Here is a 15,914-nt window from a genome sequence, read left to right as displayed (position 1 = left end):
CCCAAACTTGTTCACTAATCAACACTTATTGTCCCTTATTCAACCAAGATACTTTATAGGGATAGGGATGAGGTACTCTTAGCAAGTTAATCTTGGTGACCATCTCAACAGAAGCTATGTTATTTGTGGATTAGAAATCTACAATGGCTTTACAAACCTTACCTTGTACCTTGCAGGTGGTTCTGAAAAGAGACTTCCTATGAGGTGGTTCTTTGTTGATTAGTTCTTTCAAGAGAGCCCTTTTAATCATCAAGAGCTCTCCTTGCTCCGGGTCTACAGGTCTGGAAGTTGATGTGTGGTAGGAGGTCATGCTCTGACTATCTTCCTCTTGAATCAAATGTGCTTTCACCTCCTTGACCATCATTTCCTTGCTTCTCTGGACACCTAAAGGATTGATGTCCCACTTGGTTACAAGAGAAACACCTACCGGTGAAAACACTAGGTCCTCTCCCACCAAATCTTCCTCTTCCATTTGCTCTATTCCCTCTAAAACTACCTATGTTCCCTGATTCTCCTTCATGTTCCCAACTGCTTGTTTCTCCTTGGGGTTTAGGGTATGATCCTCTACCATTGAATCTGCCCTTACCTCTAAAATTTGTACCCCTTCCACTATTATGGTGTTCTCCTCACCTCTTTTGCTTCTCCTCGATCCTAAGTGCCATTTGATAACACTTATGCACTGATTCACGATTAAACAAACTAAGTTCATCTTAAATGTCGAACTTAAGGTCATTCATGTACCTTGCTAACTTTTGTGTCTCACTCTCCGGTATCTTTGCTTTGAGTGTCATTCTGTGGAACTCCTCAGTGTAGGCACTAACATCCAAATCCTTTTGCCTTGGATTTTGTAGTTTCTTATGTAGGATTATCTCATAATCCCCAGGGACAAATTGCTTCTTGACTTCTGACACCATCCTCTTCCATGAAGTGATGGGGTTCTTACCTTCCACCAGTCTTTCCCTTTGTAGGACATTCCACCAACTAAGGGCGGGACCCTTCAATTTTGACTTAGCCACCTCTACTCTTTGATTCTCTACCACCTCCTCATACTCAAAATAGTTTTCCAAAGCCTCAATCTAGTCCATGCACTCCTTAGGATTCATCTCCCCTTGAAACATAAGTAATTCTGCCTTAGTGTCTCTTCCACCTACTCTCTTAAGGGCTTCAATGAATTACCTTTGATCTGTAGGTACAATTGGGTTCTCTCCTTGTTCTTCTCCTTGTTCTTCTTCCTCATAATCTGAGCCAACTTCCTTCCCAGCTTGATCCTTCTTCAACTTTGCTAGTTTTGCTTCCATCCTTTTGTTCTCGGCTATTTGCTCCCTCACTATCCTAGCCAATTCTACATTGGTGACTCTAGAGGGTATCTCCTCTTCACTTTGTCCCTCTGTCTGATCTCCCATGGTTCAAACTCTTCCCAAGTTCTTCTAGAGCTCTGATACCACCTGATGCAAAGGTCATCAACAGTAGTGTGACAAACCCCACACACCCTCTCACCTTTTTACTCTCACAATCCCAAGCCTATGAAGGCCTCAACTCACACCAAAACCAAAACTTGAACTTTATCCCTCACAAGGGTTGGCAAACACCTTCACTATGCCCTCAGGGTCTCACAAGACCTTCCAAAACCTTCTTATCCTTGATGGCAACAAGTTTCCATAGGTTTAACCGACAATAGACTTCACCTACCGATAATAGACTTCACCTGCCAGCACTGACATATACAACAAGGCTCATTCACACCGACAAAAGATTATACCGGTAAATTATAATTGTAGTTTCAAATACCCTTTTGGAACTTCTCTCATACTCCAAAGAACTAGATCTCTAACTTGCTCTAGCACACTTAGTCACCTATTTGGGTCACAGACCTAGTTGATCAGATTAGGCCTGGGTTACAAAGAAAGTGTATGGGAACGAGACCACAAGGAAGATCCAATGCTTCATAAGGATTTCTAATGTTTGAATGTACCAATTCAACCATATAACTCCTTCTTCTAATGTCTAGCATCATGCAATCCATCAATTCTTGACTGCACCAGTCTAAACCCTTACAAAGTTTAGGCTAGGGCTTCGTGGTAAAAATACCAATCCAACTCCCTTGATATTGCCCCTTTGGAATCTCATAATACACCCCCTACCTTGCATCCTACCAAAGGCCATTGAGAGCCAATAATGAGACTGCGAGTGAGGGCCTCATCTTTGCAACACCCTAGGAAAATTAAGGGTTTTTGGACTTGTAGAAGAAAATTGTCGATATCTCCTCCCAAACACTACTTCAAGGGGTCAGTCTAGATTCATATGAAAGATTATTCAATGTTCTACTGTACCAATCCAAATTTTTACAAAATCATTCAACGTTTTGTATGGACAGTACGGAAAAGTAACAGAATTCAGGCAAAATCATATTTGTTTCATTTCATACTCTCCACCAAACTTCTCCAAATCATTATGTGCCTTCAACCAACCTTTCTCATCGGTTGCACTAGCACGAATAGGATCCTCTCAATGACCACAACCAACTTTGAAATGGTTGTGACCGTTGGAAAGAAGTTACATCCCAACCGACTTTTCAAAAATTGCTTTGACAACAATGACAACTTGTATGCAACTTTTGCAACTTTTGGTTCCCAAGCACCTAAAACTTATCAAACATATATAAGGACATCATTAACCTTTAAAACACTTAAGACAAAATTCTAGGATCATAAACACAAAATTTCATCATTCAAGCCCACGTGGCCTAATAGACCTCTAGGCTTATATGTGCACCTGAGAGGTTATTGACCACACAAAGGCATTTTATTACATCTAGGTTGATCCTTGAGATCCAACCTATTATGGCAACACAAGTAAACATAAAACAAACACTAGACACCCCTAATGGCATGAAAACACCATGAAAAGAAGAGGTGCCCTGCACCAGAAAAGCTCCTAAGGCCACCAAGGTCTCTAAGGAGAAGCCATCTGGTAGAACTAGATCTAGCAAGAAACCAAAAAATGAGCTTGATGAGGCATTGAAATCAGGAAAACTCCAAGGTAATTACACTATTGTGCCTCCTATTACATTAGAACAAATTGTTAATTCAGTTGTCAAAGATGGTAATTTGAAACGACCATTTGAGTGGTATGAAATTTTTGATGAAAGTGGGAAGAGGTGTATTTGAATAATATATGAATGTATATAGTAAAGCCTTGATAGAGGTATCATCTATAATTCTGAAGAATCTGTATGACATTTTGGATGCTTAGAGACTAACAACAAATAAAGAAGATGAGAAATTGAAGGAATATATATTAGTCAATTTGTGTGCAGTTATTACTAAGGAGGAGATAGATAGATTACTCTGGCTAGACAAGGATAAGTTTCGAAGTAAGCATAGAGTTAACAAGACAATATTTGGTAAGATTGATGAAGTTGCTGATGAAATAGAGAAAAATTGGAGAAAAGTTTTGCAAGAAAATCAATATGAAGTCAATTCGACAAAGGATCAAGTTGACACCCATCCGAAAACCGAGTAGACCAAGGTGGATACACCTTCAATTCTGGAAGAGCCTCCAGTTGAGCAAGTAATGGGTGATACTCTTGTTCTGGAAGTTCAATCAATAGAAGAGGTGGAAGCCAATATTTTAGAAGAAAGTAGAGTGGAGAATGATGCAGGTGTGGGTGAAGTTGATAAAACATAAAAAGTTGAGATCCCTCCAACACTTGGAAAGGAAGCAGTTGCAGAGGAAAATGTGGAGAAGACATAGGTCAAGGTTGAAGTCGGAACTAATACAAGAGAAACCACAGAGATGGTGAAAGGTAAGTAAGTCATCAATGACCCATAGTTTATACAAGGACCAATCAATCTTGCTTCCCTATCTCCCATTCAAAAACTTCAATTGGCATCTTTTTCTCAAGACAAAACCAACAAACACCTTTTAAAATCTCACACTGAAGGCAACTTGTTGATGAACATGGTGGTTAGTACTTTGGAGAAGTTAATGCCCTCATTCCAAAATGATGCATCTGATACTTCATCATGACAATTGAGAAGTCTAATTGATTCTGTTGATTCCCATTTTGAATCTTTTGAGAAATCTGCAGAGTTAAAGGTCAGGAATGGATTTGAAGATAAAAGGCTCCACACCTTGAGGAAAATGATTTGAAATGACAGACCCACATTAAGTAATTGTGTGAAAAGCATGCAAGATGCAATAACCATAGGAAAAACTTGTATAAATCATGCTTATCCCTGAACAAGTTCATTGTGGACATTGAGAAGAAGTCTGAAGAGTACAAGGATCAGTTGAAAAGCATGTCTAAGTTAGTTGATCTGTTGTCATATTTTTTGAGCCAACATGAAAATCAAGTAATTTCATTTCTCGAGAGGATCCAGAGTCTGAGCTATGATCGGGAAAGGATAATTGGCAAAGTTGGAGAACTTAGGAGTCATATTGTCCCTACGTTGGATGTAATGCTAAATGCTCTTCAAGATGCTCAAAGTGCTCTCAAGATAGATGATCCAGATGATCTCAACACCACAAAAGCACAGTCTTATCTTATCAGTGGGTTTATAACAGTTTTTGAGAACCTACGAAATGGTTGGGATAGTCACATGGAATCTTTGAAGAACCTGCACGCAGATATCTTCAAGTTTTTGTGAAGTATATATAGCATTTTTCTATTTTTTGGTACCTTACCTCTGTCATTGATGTCAAAGGAGGAGTGTATAGGAGTGGAAAATGTTAATCTAAGGCGAAGTTCCCTTGATTCTTTGATTCTTTGGAATCCGGTGATTTGATTTTTGGTTGCAGTGTATATGTTTTGGTTTTGATATGACACTTAGTCATTTTTCACTAAGTGTTACCATCAATGCCAAAGGGGGAGATTGTTGGCAAGAGACACTGCAGGTATGTTGTGATGTTGTCATTTATGGCAACTCATATCAGTTTTGGCATCCACACTTCTTGTTTTCATCATTCCAGAAGATTGAGTGAAGATTGCTTGAGTCTAGTAAGGTCCGGTAAGATGAACAGGGTATCCGACAGAGTATACAGTGTTTTGGTTGGCAAATTATTTTGGTTGAGTATTTTGCTTTGCGGATCGGGGAGATGTATTATGGATATTCAATTTACCTTATTCCAGGTTGATAGCCTCCGATGATAAGTTTTGTGTAAGCTAGAAGATCCGGTAATCATGTTTTTGGTTAGAACAATGGTTATCTATGGTAAAGTGTGATGATTCAATATACAGATCTTGCAGATCAATTTTTGCAGTTGATTGTGTGTTCAAGGTTGGTAAGCCAAATTGTGGGAAGCATGCAGACATTTTTTTTTGGTCCGCTTAATTGTTTTTGGATCGAATTGAGTTGACTCGTGTACGCATTTCATCTTTTGTGACGTGTTCTTGAAGCTGACTTGGTGGTGACCTAAATTGGTGATGCAAATATATAAGATAAGTTTATTTGATCATTTTGGTATGCGATGATTGTGTGGGTTATATGTACGAGCGATTGTGCACAGTTTCACATGCACAAGGTAAAGATTTGTGCTTCGGTATGTTGTAGAATATCATAACATAGCAGTATTGCAGAGCAGAGTAAGAATATGTTTTGTACTTAACTGGAACTATATCCAAGCATTTGTTGATGTTATTTCATAGTTCAAACTTCATTATAATCTCTTACAAACGTTTGTAAGGCAGTGAGCCTTCCGAGTTGTAGCCCCTATTGTAAACATTGAGCAGTGAGTTCTAGGCAATATGCTTGAATGCATGTGCATTCCCCTATGTAATATTTTTATACTTCTAACAGAGTATACTAATATTGTGGGTTTGAATCCCACCTTGGTTTTTCATTTAATCGGGTTTCCTTTATTGGTGTTATGGTGTTGCTGATCTTTGCTTTGTGTTTCAACACTTTAATTTCCTTCATATGTATTAAGTTGTTTAAAGGACAGATTGTAAAAGTTTAAAACTGTAGAACATTGATTCAACCCCCCCCTCTCAGTGTTCCCTGATTCCAATAGCTCCAAGTCAGATGGAAAAAAGACATGTGAGCCATTGCTCACTTACCAATCTTACGTCGAGCTATATAAATAGTCGATAGCCTTGCAATGTCAGCAATGTGGGATAAATGGTCAAGACCATTAATCGCATAGTCGATTCCCTTTTGCACACAAACTGTCTATTTTGCTCGAAAGTGCACATCAACTCTATGTCTCAAAGACATATCCTTTTGACATCAATGACAAGATTATTAAGTCGAAATCAATAGTGGATAAGGTGAAACCTCTATATGACACATGATGCTTATGGAGATCCATAGTCTTGTCAAGATCAAATGTGCAAAAAAGGGATAATGGATGTAGGTAGGATGGTAAATAGGGGATGAAGTGGGGTAATGAAGGATGTGGTAGGTAGGATAACATGGGTGAAACTTGCCCCCAAGTGTAGAGTGCAAAAGGATAACAGATTACACATGACACTTGTTTGCCAGGTTTTCATCATTGTACTTACCCAAGATGCCACAAGAGATGGTTTTCATGAGTGGACAAATTATTTCTATTTACTATTTTCTTGAATTAATTTTAGCCTTTTTCATATTTTTCACTTGCGAACACTTTTTGCGTAATGTCACACTTTACATACATAATTAGTTAATCACACATGACGTCATAAAATTAATTAAAATTCACATATGACTTTAACCAACTTACTTAAACATTATAACTGTTCAATATTTCATAAATTAATTAATTCAAACAAATTAACATGACTTTTAATATTTTAAATCATTAGAACTCATCTTGAATCATATTGGGACAATAAATAATATAATATAATATTATAATATCATTAAAGCTTATCTTCAAACAAGAAATAATGTGTATTCAATTATTTAAGAAGGTATCTAAAATATAAAAGAATATAAAAATATATTTATGATTTTTAATAAAGAGAAAATATCTTGTTATTTTGAAAAATTAAGTTTGATTGAAGTCTTTACTCTAAACACAATTTGAACAATGAAAATAAAAAACAGAGATAATATGTTTGTTTATTTATTCGATTTAATTAATGAAAAGTCCCTTGTTTTTTCTTTCGTTAGAACGGGGAACATATGACTAGGAAAATCCAATAGTACGCGTGATAATCGTTGAAAGGGAAGAAAATAATAAGCGCGATAGAAGAGGTTAGAAAGCGACCAGGGAATGAATATATGTGACATGCAACTAGGCAAACATTATCATTTACAATAACATAAAATGAGAATCTTTAAACAGATTGCAATAAAAACACACACGTCTCTCTTAATCTCACGGCGCTTGTACTGTTTGAGCGTATTGAAAAGGAATTATTATTATAGTAATATTGTGTTCCAATCGTATTTTAGATCGGACGTTTGCGACTGACCGGTAGAACCGGTGAGTCATGAACCACGCCCCCGGTCAAAACCCCTGTTTCAATTTACAAAGCCAAAAAATTCGACCTACAAAGCCTCTGCTTCCTGTAGATACAGAAGTGCGCGCGGAATAAGTTGCTCAAATGAAATATGAGCGTGCCCAGGGATTGAACACGGTGCCCTGATAAGTTTAAATCTGTGTAAGCCTCACTCTTGAGCTTTTATACTTATTTCTCATTAATTGATTTTGAATTTGTGCTTTTGCATCCCGGGCGATCTGTTTGTGGATGAAGTCAAATTACAATGTTCTGATCTGCGAATGATTTAATTTCAATGCGAATCAATGTTTATTTCCGTCACGTTGTTAATAACAGAGTGTTTCACCGCCGCCCTAAATTATGGTTACCCTTCTCCCTCAGTCTCTCAATGTCTTATTGAAATGCCTATTTTCCTTTCCACAAACAAGCATTTTGTGGCATGTAATGACGGGTATTGTCTTCTGTTCTTCCGTTTAAGGTAATGTGGCTCTGAATTTCTCCAATTTCCAATGCCTAATTCTTGTTACTTCGGTTTTGTTTGAGCTTTAACCATTGACCTAAATTTAAGCGTATATAAATCAGTCTAGCTTTTTTGGAAGTACAGGTTTTGAGTCCAGCTCAGTTCTGTTCGATCAGTGAGCTTTCAGAAACCGCTGTGGACTTTATCTAGTTCTTGATATATCATTTCTGATTTTTCTTTATGTCCATTCTCAAACTATTTGAAAACTAGCAATGATTTTGTCTAATTTTCCATCTTTCATATTTCAATGTATCATCTGTTCAATACCTAGCCTTTTAGATTTGAGCTCGTTGAATGAAAATCTCGCTTTGCTCAATTTACGTTTCTTCCTACAAAATTGGCATTTATTGATAAAAATCTCAAAATTTTGTTGAGATTTCAAAACAAATAAGCATTTAACATATTTGGATAAGTTCAAGGGAATATAATGTCAAGAATGTCTCCCCTATTGATATTCCTTATACTCATTTCGTTTTCCCTTAAACTGCTGATTACAATTGCCTCTACGTAATTTTAATTTGGTGTCTTGTTCCTTTCATTTCAAGAGACACTCTCATTCAGCTTAACATGTTTTAACAAGATCAATCATTTTGCAAGCAACAACTTATTCTGAATTTTATAATTTTTCAATAGAATCTAAACATTAATGTTTCTTTTCATTGTGGTTTCCTAAAAGAATCCTGCTAGTATCAGTAGTTAGTTACATAAGTGTTGATCTTTGAGTAGAATGGCTAAAAATACAGCATGATGCAAAATGATGAATTCGGCTAGTCTTCATTGGGGCATAATGCTTTTTGGGAGACAATGATATAATCTTGTTAAACATCGTTTGCTTAATTTATATATTTTTTTTTCCATTATTCAAATCTATTTTAGTGTGCAGGACTTGTATTTCTTGTAAGTTTTCTGCAGTTGAATTTGAAATTAAACCTTTGGCATGGTTTTGTCAGAAATCCTTCTAGAATCATTTTCATAGAGGGAAATACAAGATGTTACTTTTAACAAAATGTTTCATCATATGGTTGATTGGGGAGTGGATGTTGTATTCATAGACTTATTGTTTGTTCAGTGAAGGATGATCCTGAAAAGAGGGAGCTGTTGGGGACAATGGAGAACAAATTGGAATCGAATAAGGACTTGTAAGATTTAATCTGTAATTATCAAGAAGTTCCTTTTGAAAGTTGAGGATCATTATCATGACAGATTCACGTAGTTGATTTTTCTGTGGATTCCATGCCAGGTTAACTGTGATCAAGTGGGAAATATATATTTCTTGAATGAATTTTATGGGCGATGTTTTTTGATTGTTTGCTCTCTCTTTCTAGAGACTCCAGATCAGGTTTGTAATAACACAATACCAATTGTTGATTATCAATGGATCTAAAGATTTGTTTCTATTTTATTAGATTAAGTGCAAGGGAATTGATTTGCAGTCTGAATGCTTCTCATGATATCCAAAATTAAACAGTCTTTTAACATGTATTTCTAATGCCAGGTCATATTTGGAGTCTAGAGAATGGCGTTCATTGGGTTTCTTTAGATTCAACTACACTTCCTAGTTCTAAAAGTCATGGCTCAGAATTTGGAGAAAATTAAAAAGTATCCATTAAGTGCATCTGATTACAAAATTTATGAGGAAGTGGGACAAGGTGTCAGTGCAATAGTGCATCGAGCACTTTGTATTCCTTTCAATGAGATTGTTGCCATCAAGGTTCTTGACTTGGAAAAATGTAATAGTAATTTGGTATGTTCTCTTGTCTCTGTCTCTGTCTCTGTCTCTCATTTATAGTACGTAAAATGGGTAAATGGTTACAAAGATTTTGGAAGAGCTCATGGAGGCAGCTTTTGTATATGCAAAGCTGTTATAATATTAGTTCATTTTTAACAGTCATATGTAAAAGAATTGACTATCAGAATGCAACTCTCCTAACTTTATGATTCATAGTTGTAAAACTCACAAAGGACAAAAACTTGGACACTTGGACTTGGGATTCAGCCAAAAACTTGGCAAAAATCTGCAAATTACAAAAATAGATAAATTCATAAAAAAATTAAAATAACATGCAAAATATTGTAGAGAAGCATAAGAAATGAAATTAGAAAAATCATTGAAAAATGATTAGTTCAATAGCAAGGGACACAATAATGAAAAAATGTGGGAAAAGGAATTTTAAAAAAAATGATTTTTTTTTCCTTGGTGATTTGTTCACCATAATCTCAGGAAAAATTGATGAAAACACAGGAGAAATTTGCCTTTAAATTTTGTGGTGAGTTACTTGTTGAGCACTTTTGGCTTACAAGTTGGGTGAATGCTTGATAAGTTTCAAAGCTAGGATATAAATTATATTTGAATGGCAAACACAAAGTGGACAACGAATTCTCAAGTCCCATGTTTTTTGGAACAGGAATGGTAAGAAATGCAAGGACGTTTTTTGGGGACAGCAGTGCTAGGAGGCCAATTTTGAGGGATGACAGTATATTAAAATTTAAAAACTAAGTAGGAAAATTTGTACATAATAAAATTCAAAATATAGGAATGACTCTGCATGCCTATAAATGTGCATTGGTAGAAAAACAATTTTACACACATGGATGTGCTTAAAAATATTAATTCCATTCTTTTGGCTGTAACTTTTTGTATTTCACTCATGTAGCTTGTACCTATTGGCAATTCATTTCCATAATGACTTTGTGCTTGCTCTGCATCACCATGTACAGCTTAAAATTTTGTGGGTATGCGACTCTAAAGCATTACAACAAAGTTACAAATCACATAATGAGTTTTGCACAGTTTTATTCATGGCCTCATAGAAATGACCACTACCGATCACAATTTTATTTTGTATTTTGTTGTTTTTCAAACATTTTTTTTGTGGGTTGAAGTCTGGCAGGACATCTGCCTGTTCCTGGGACATTTGTAGAAAATTTAAGACACCTCTGGGATGTTTCCCCAATTTTTTAATTTTAGGTGATAGCCAAGAAATGTTTCTGGGCTGTCCCTGTACCCAAAACAGTAGTGGATGGGGACACCGAAGGAAGGCCTTAGGATGTGTTCCTGTGTATCCCTGTAAATTGGGATTCACAACACTCCTTATCCTACTGAACAAAATGATATTCTTAGATGACATGTTGATTATAATGTCATTGGCTAGTTCGTAGATTTAAAACCTGATATTGGATCATTCTTGTGTCTGTTTGGCATTTCCCTTTCTAAAATTATTTAGAATATGCAATGGGAGGCAGAGAAATTTATTTTGTCACTTACATTGTAGCTTGTGCTTATAAATATAGAGGCAATGAATACAGAAATCTGTGAGATTTTGCCAAGATCAAGAGCTCAATGAAATGTACAAAATAGAGACATAATATGGGACAAGAATAAACCGTATTCTCATCAATAGAAAATGATCAATAATCAAATTACATAGTTACATACAATGTAGATGAGCTTGCTTATATAGGCAAGGGTAGGGATATGTGAGCACACAAACATGACATGTGGCTCAATAAGAAACAAGGGTAGGTAGGAAATAGGTGTGGGTAGGTAAGAGAAATAATATAATAGTCCACATGAGGTGGATCACCCACTGAATGTGGAGTGTAACAACAAGAGTGGAGTGTAACAACAAGATCAACACCATAAAAGGTGGAATTTCTCCTACACACACTATCCCAATGTGGCACTGTCATGTCCCCTCCTTGATCGTTATTTATAATCTAAATGAAACAATTATTATTATAAACTAATATAATCAACAAATGATTATTTGAAATTATTAATATTTAATTATTAAATATTATTATTAATATTTATTAATAATTAATTATTAAATATTATTATTAATATTTATTAATAATTAATTATTAAATATTATTATTATTATTCACAAATTAATATTGAAAATTATTATACAAAAATTATTTAGTAATATGTGAATCACATTTTATTATTAATATAATTTAATATTGTTAATACAATTAATAATACTGATGCAATTTAATATTGATACTATTATTAATTTATTAATATTTATTAAAGTTTGTTTGATATTATTAATAATTAATTAATATTTCTTAATTAATTAATAATAAAGAATAAGTCAGCCTCCTTTAAATAGTGGTGACCCTTTTGTATAACTATTTTCTCCTTTTTACTTGATTCTTTTATCTATTTAATTATTACTTCTTATACTAATTTCTTCTCTTATATACCAATTTTTCTTATTTCACTCTTGTTTACTTACTATCACTGCATTATAAACACCTCCAAATTCTTTTGCTTTAATCACATTTAAAAACATTAATAATATTAAAGCCGATAGTTATATTTCAAAAGGTATGATCGTGTTCAAAAAGATTAGCGATCATGTTTTGAAGTAATTCAGCGACTCTATTATGAAGAGACAGTATGACTTGGGTTAGTGAAAGTCAGCACCCAGATAATATATAAAAGAATTAAAATATTATATTAGCAAGCAATTTAATAAAGGTTTCGATAATTATTAGTTAAGGCAAATATCATTCATGACAAAGATTGTGTCTCTATGGAAAGTGGTCTCTATTCAAAAAGATGCATCGTTTTATTTGGAGACGAGAATCTTCTATGAAAGGGTATGTGTAATATATAAAGAGGTATTAAAAAAACCAATCTGAAGGGGAGTGTGGGGGAATATATAATATAGGCACGAAGGGAAGGAAAAAGGGGGATATATATTATCGGGTAGCCATCGATCAAACCAGATCAGAACTCTTATTCAGTTACAGGCAGTAACATCCTTGTCCATAGGTACGCATGAGATGTGCTTGATATGTATGTTTAATTTATGCAACTAATTATATTCTTATGCAGAATTCTAGTAATTATATTAATACTCATAATAATATAATAATTTCTGGAAACTATTCTGTAGTAATATATAATATATCATCTAATAAGTAGTTAATAAACAGTTAACTAATAAATATATAAATGATTTATAATATAATATAATTCATTTATTTGTTTATTTATATTTTCAAATCAGAATATGGATAATATATTTATATATATAATAGTATTGTATTATCAATCAGATTATATGCATATGTATATATGTATACGTATACGTATACGCATACTATACATATACATACATATATAGAAACAATAATTTGAATGAACAAGTAAATGTGAGATTATAAATTTAATTGAATTATCAGTTCAATATCAGGAAGAAGATTATGTTATCACTGATTGAATTTTGGTTAAGATGGTTTTGTCTCCTAATCAATGGTAGTTTAAGTCATAAGTATGTTCAAATGGATTAATTATGGTTAAAACAGACCTAAACCTAGTTGGGGACATTACAGGCACAAACACCGAAGTGTCTCATACCCAAACTATTATGAAATGCATTATCCTAAGTAAACTTAAGTAAGGTGTAATAATATCCATGATGAATAATTATTTACACCAACACCCCCCCTTAAGTGCAACTTAGGGGAATGCACTTAAGTCTACAATGCAACTAAGCAATGCAAGATGGGTCTCGGCTATGAGGCCATGTTAGGTACCCATGTACAAAAGCAAATGCATGCAAACCAATGCAATGAAATCTCTCACAAGGTGGGGAAAGAGAGAAAAACCCAATGGGAAAAAACCCTCCCCCAAAAAGAGAGATGAAAGCTATACAAAAACTCTCAAAGAAGTATGTGAGGAACAAAACCCCATGTGAGGAAAAAATCCCCCCCATATGAGAGAAGAAGAGAAGTCAAACTATGACCCCCCCTCAATGGAGAATCTGCACCAATGATAGAAGCTCGATGTATGAAGAAACTGCTCCACGAACGTCGAACAACATTCCTCCCCTTAGGAAGAAACAAAACCAAAGGTGTATCCATGAAGTCTCCCAAATCATGAAGGGAAGATGTATGAAGAAAACTCATGATGAAAGGAATCTCTGAAAACTGCTCAAATGTTCCCATGTCAATGCTGAAAGATACCCCCTCCAAAGGTGGTAAACTGTGCCACACTGCTGAAAAAGGCACTCCAAGATCTAGTGGAGATGGATGTAGAACATGTCCCAAAGACTCACATGTCTCCTCAAAACATAAAGAGACCTCCTCCAACTGCTGTACATAAGTATCCACAATCATGTCAACCTCGAAAGAATGATCATGTAGAGAATGAACAAGAGGGTCAGAGTGTGCCCTCGCAACAATCGAAGAAGGATCATCTTCATCAAAGAGAAGATGAATGTCATCAATGATGTCTCCCAAATCTGCAATGTAGGATTCCATAATCAAACCTGCAATATCTGTCAAGTAATCATCCCATGAATCTGAAGCTGGAAGACAATGAATATCCTGCTGCACTGAATCACATGAAGGCAAAACTGTCGCACTATCCGCATCATCAAGTGCAATAGGTGATGTGATATCAATATGAGGAGATGAAATACAAGGCTCAAGAATGGGGTCACATGTGAGAATCCCCATGTTCAAGTGTCCAAAATTCTCCTCAAAATCTGAACCATCACAAGAAGTGTGATCATAATGTGTAGAATCATCAAATGTGAAATCATCATCATCAACAAAATTTGAAAAGGAGTATAACCGAGATGCATGATCAACCACCCCAGTTGCAATGATAGCTCTAGTCTCCATGTCTCTAATGAAAACTGAGTCAGGTGTGAACTCCACAACTCTCTTAGTTGCGCCATGTGTGATTTGATAGATAGAAAGGAGATTGTTTGTCAAGTGGGGTACACACAACACATCATTGAAGGAGTTATCCCCAATGTCAATAGATTCTTTCCCAATCACATCCATGTATGTATGATTGCCCATCAAAATCTGTGGCATGGTGCAAGGCTCAAATGTAGAGAACATAGACTGCGAAGATGCCATATGATGAGAAGCCCCTGAATCTAGAAGCCATCTCTCTGAATCATGATTGATAGTAGCACATAGAGCTTTTCCTTTTCTTGTTCCAAAAGAGTGAGTCTTCCCACTTGTAAAAGCCATGAATGCTTGCCCTTTTCCTTTTGAATGTGAGGAAGTGGAAGTTGATGAATCATCCTTCTTGTAGACTTTAGGCAAATCAATGTTATGCTTTTTGATGATACGTGTGAGCTCATCAATCTTCTTAGAATGGCAACGATGCTCCTCATGACCAATCTTTTTACAATAAGCACAAGTAGGTCTCTCCCTCTTTGGTGAATTATCTCTCTTGGAAGAGGATGAATTTCGTTGTTTTGGAGAAGATGGTGCTTTTTCTTTAGGCTTTGATTGCCATTTCTTCTTGTTTGAGTTGTCCTTTCCTTGATTTCCTTTGTTCCCTTGATTTGCCACTAATGCTTGAGACTTAGAAGCTTTAAGAATGCCCATGCTTATCAACTTAGTTTGTTCTATCGTCAACATTTCATTGAAAGCATCAAATGTAGGCATTTTGTAGCTTGAACCCATTGTCATCCTATGGGTTTGGAAACTAGAAACAAATGCTGTATATTCTTGTGGAAGCTTGCCTATCAAGTTGAATATCAATTGAGTATCCTTTTTATCAATGCCACAATCTTTGAGTTGTGCCCTCAACTCATTTGCCTTAGTGACATAATCTTGTATAGTATCAAAGTTTTTAGGATCTAACATGGTGAGATCACTATCAATTTGATATCCCCTAATCTCATCAACTTGACCATACAAGTCTTGAAACTTTTGCCAAGCATCCTTGATTAGAGTACATTTCTCAATATGAAAAATGAGATCCTTTGATACATACTTTCTTAAGGTACCAATTGCCATGATATTTTTAGTGAGCCAATCCAAGTGACCAATTGGATCAACCTTAGGATCAGCGGGAGCAACAATAGTTCCATCAATGTAATGAGTGAGTCCTTTTTCCATAAGTTTACTCCATGCATCAATTTTCCAAGTAGCATAATTATGAGGAGTTAAGAGAGGAAACTTAGAAGAACCCATAGCAGCAAA

The 15,914-nt window shown here is 35.3% G+C and overlaps 1 protein-coding gene across 4 annotated transcripts in view; it reads left to right on the top strand.

Moving 5' to 3' along the window:
• The first annotated feature begins 7,381 nt into the window (after positions 1 to 7,381).
• LOC131062986 (serine/threonine-protein kinase BLUS1) overlaps positions 7,382 to 15,914 on the top strand; it is a 133,000-nt gene continuing 124,467 nt past the window's right edge. For 2 of the 4 annotated variants that reach the window (XR_009371592.1, XR_009371591.1), the window contains exons 1-4: positions 7,382 to 7,588; positions 9,016 to 9,085; positions 9,187 to 9,285; positions 9,442 to 9,690. Coding sequence is in view for 2 of the 4 variants with exons in the window: in XM_059216767.1 (XP_059072750.1) it covers positions 9,517 to 9,690 (174 nt within the window). In the remaining 2 variants the exon portion in view is untranslated. The remainder of the gene's footprint in view (positions 7,589 to 9,015; positions 9,086 to 9,186; positions 9,286 to 9,441; positions 9,691 to 15,914) is intronic. The other 2 variants (XM_059216767.1, XM_059216766.1) reach the window with 2 other exon arrangements.

This window comes from Cryptomeria japonica, chromosome 2, assembly GCF_030272615.1.
Source record: "Cryptomeria japonica chromosome 2, Sugi_1.0, whole genome shotgun sequence".
Lineage (NCBI taxonomy): Eukaryota > Viridiplantae > Streptophyta > Pinopsida > Cupressales > Cupressaceae > Cryptomeria > Cryptomeria japonica.
The sequence above is the reverse complement of the archived record's forward strand: the minus strand, read 5'-3'. Positions and strand labels throughout refer to the sequence as shown.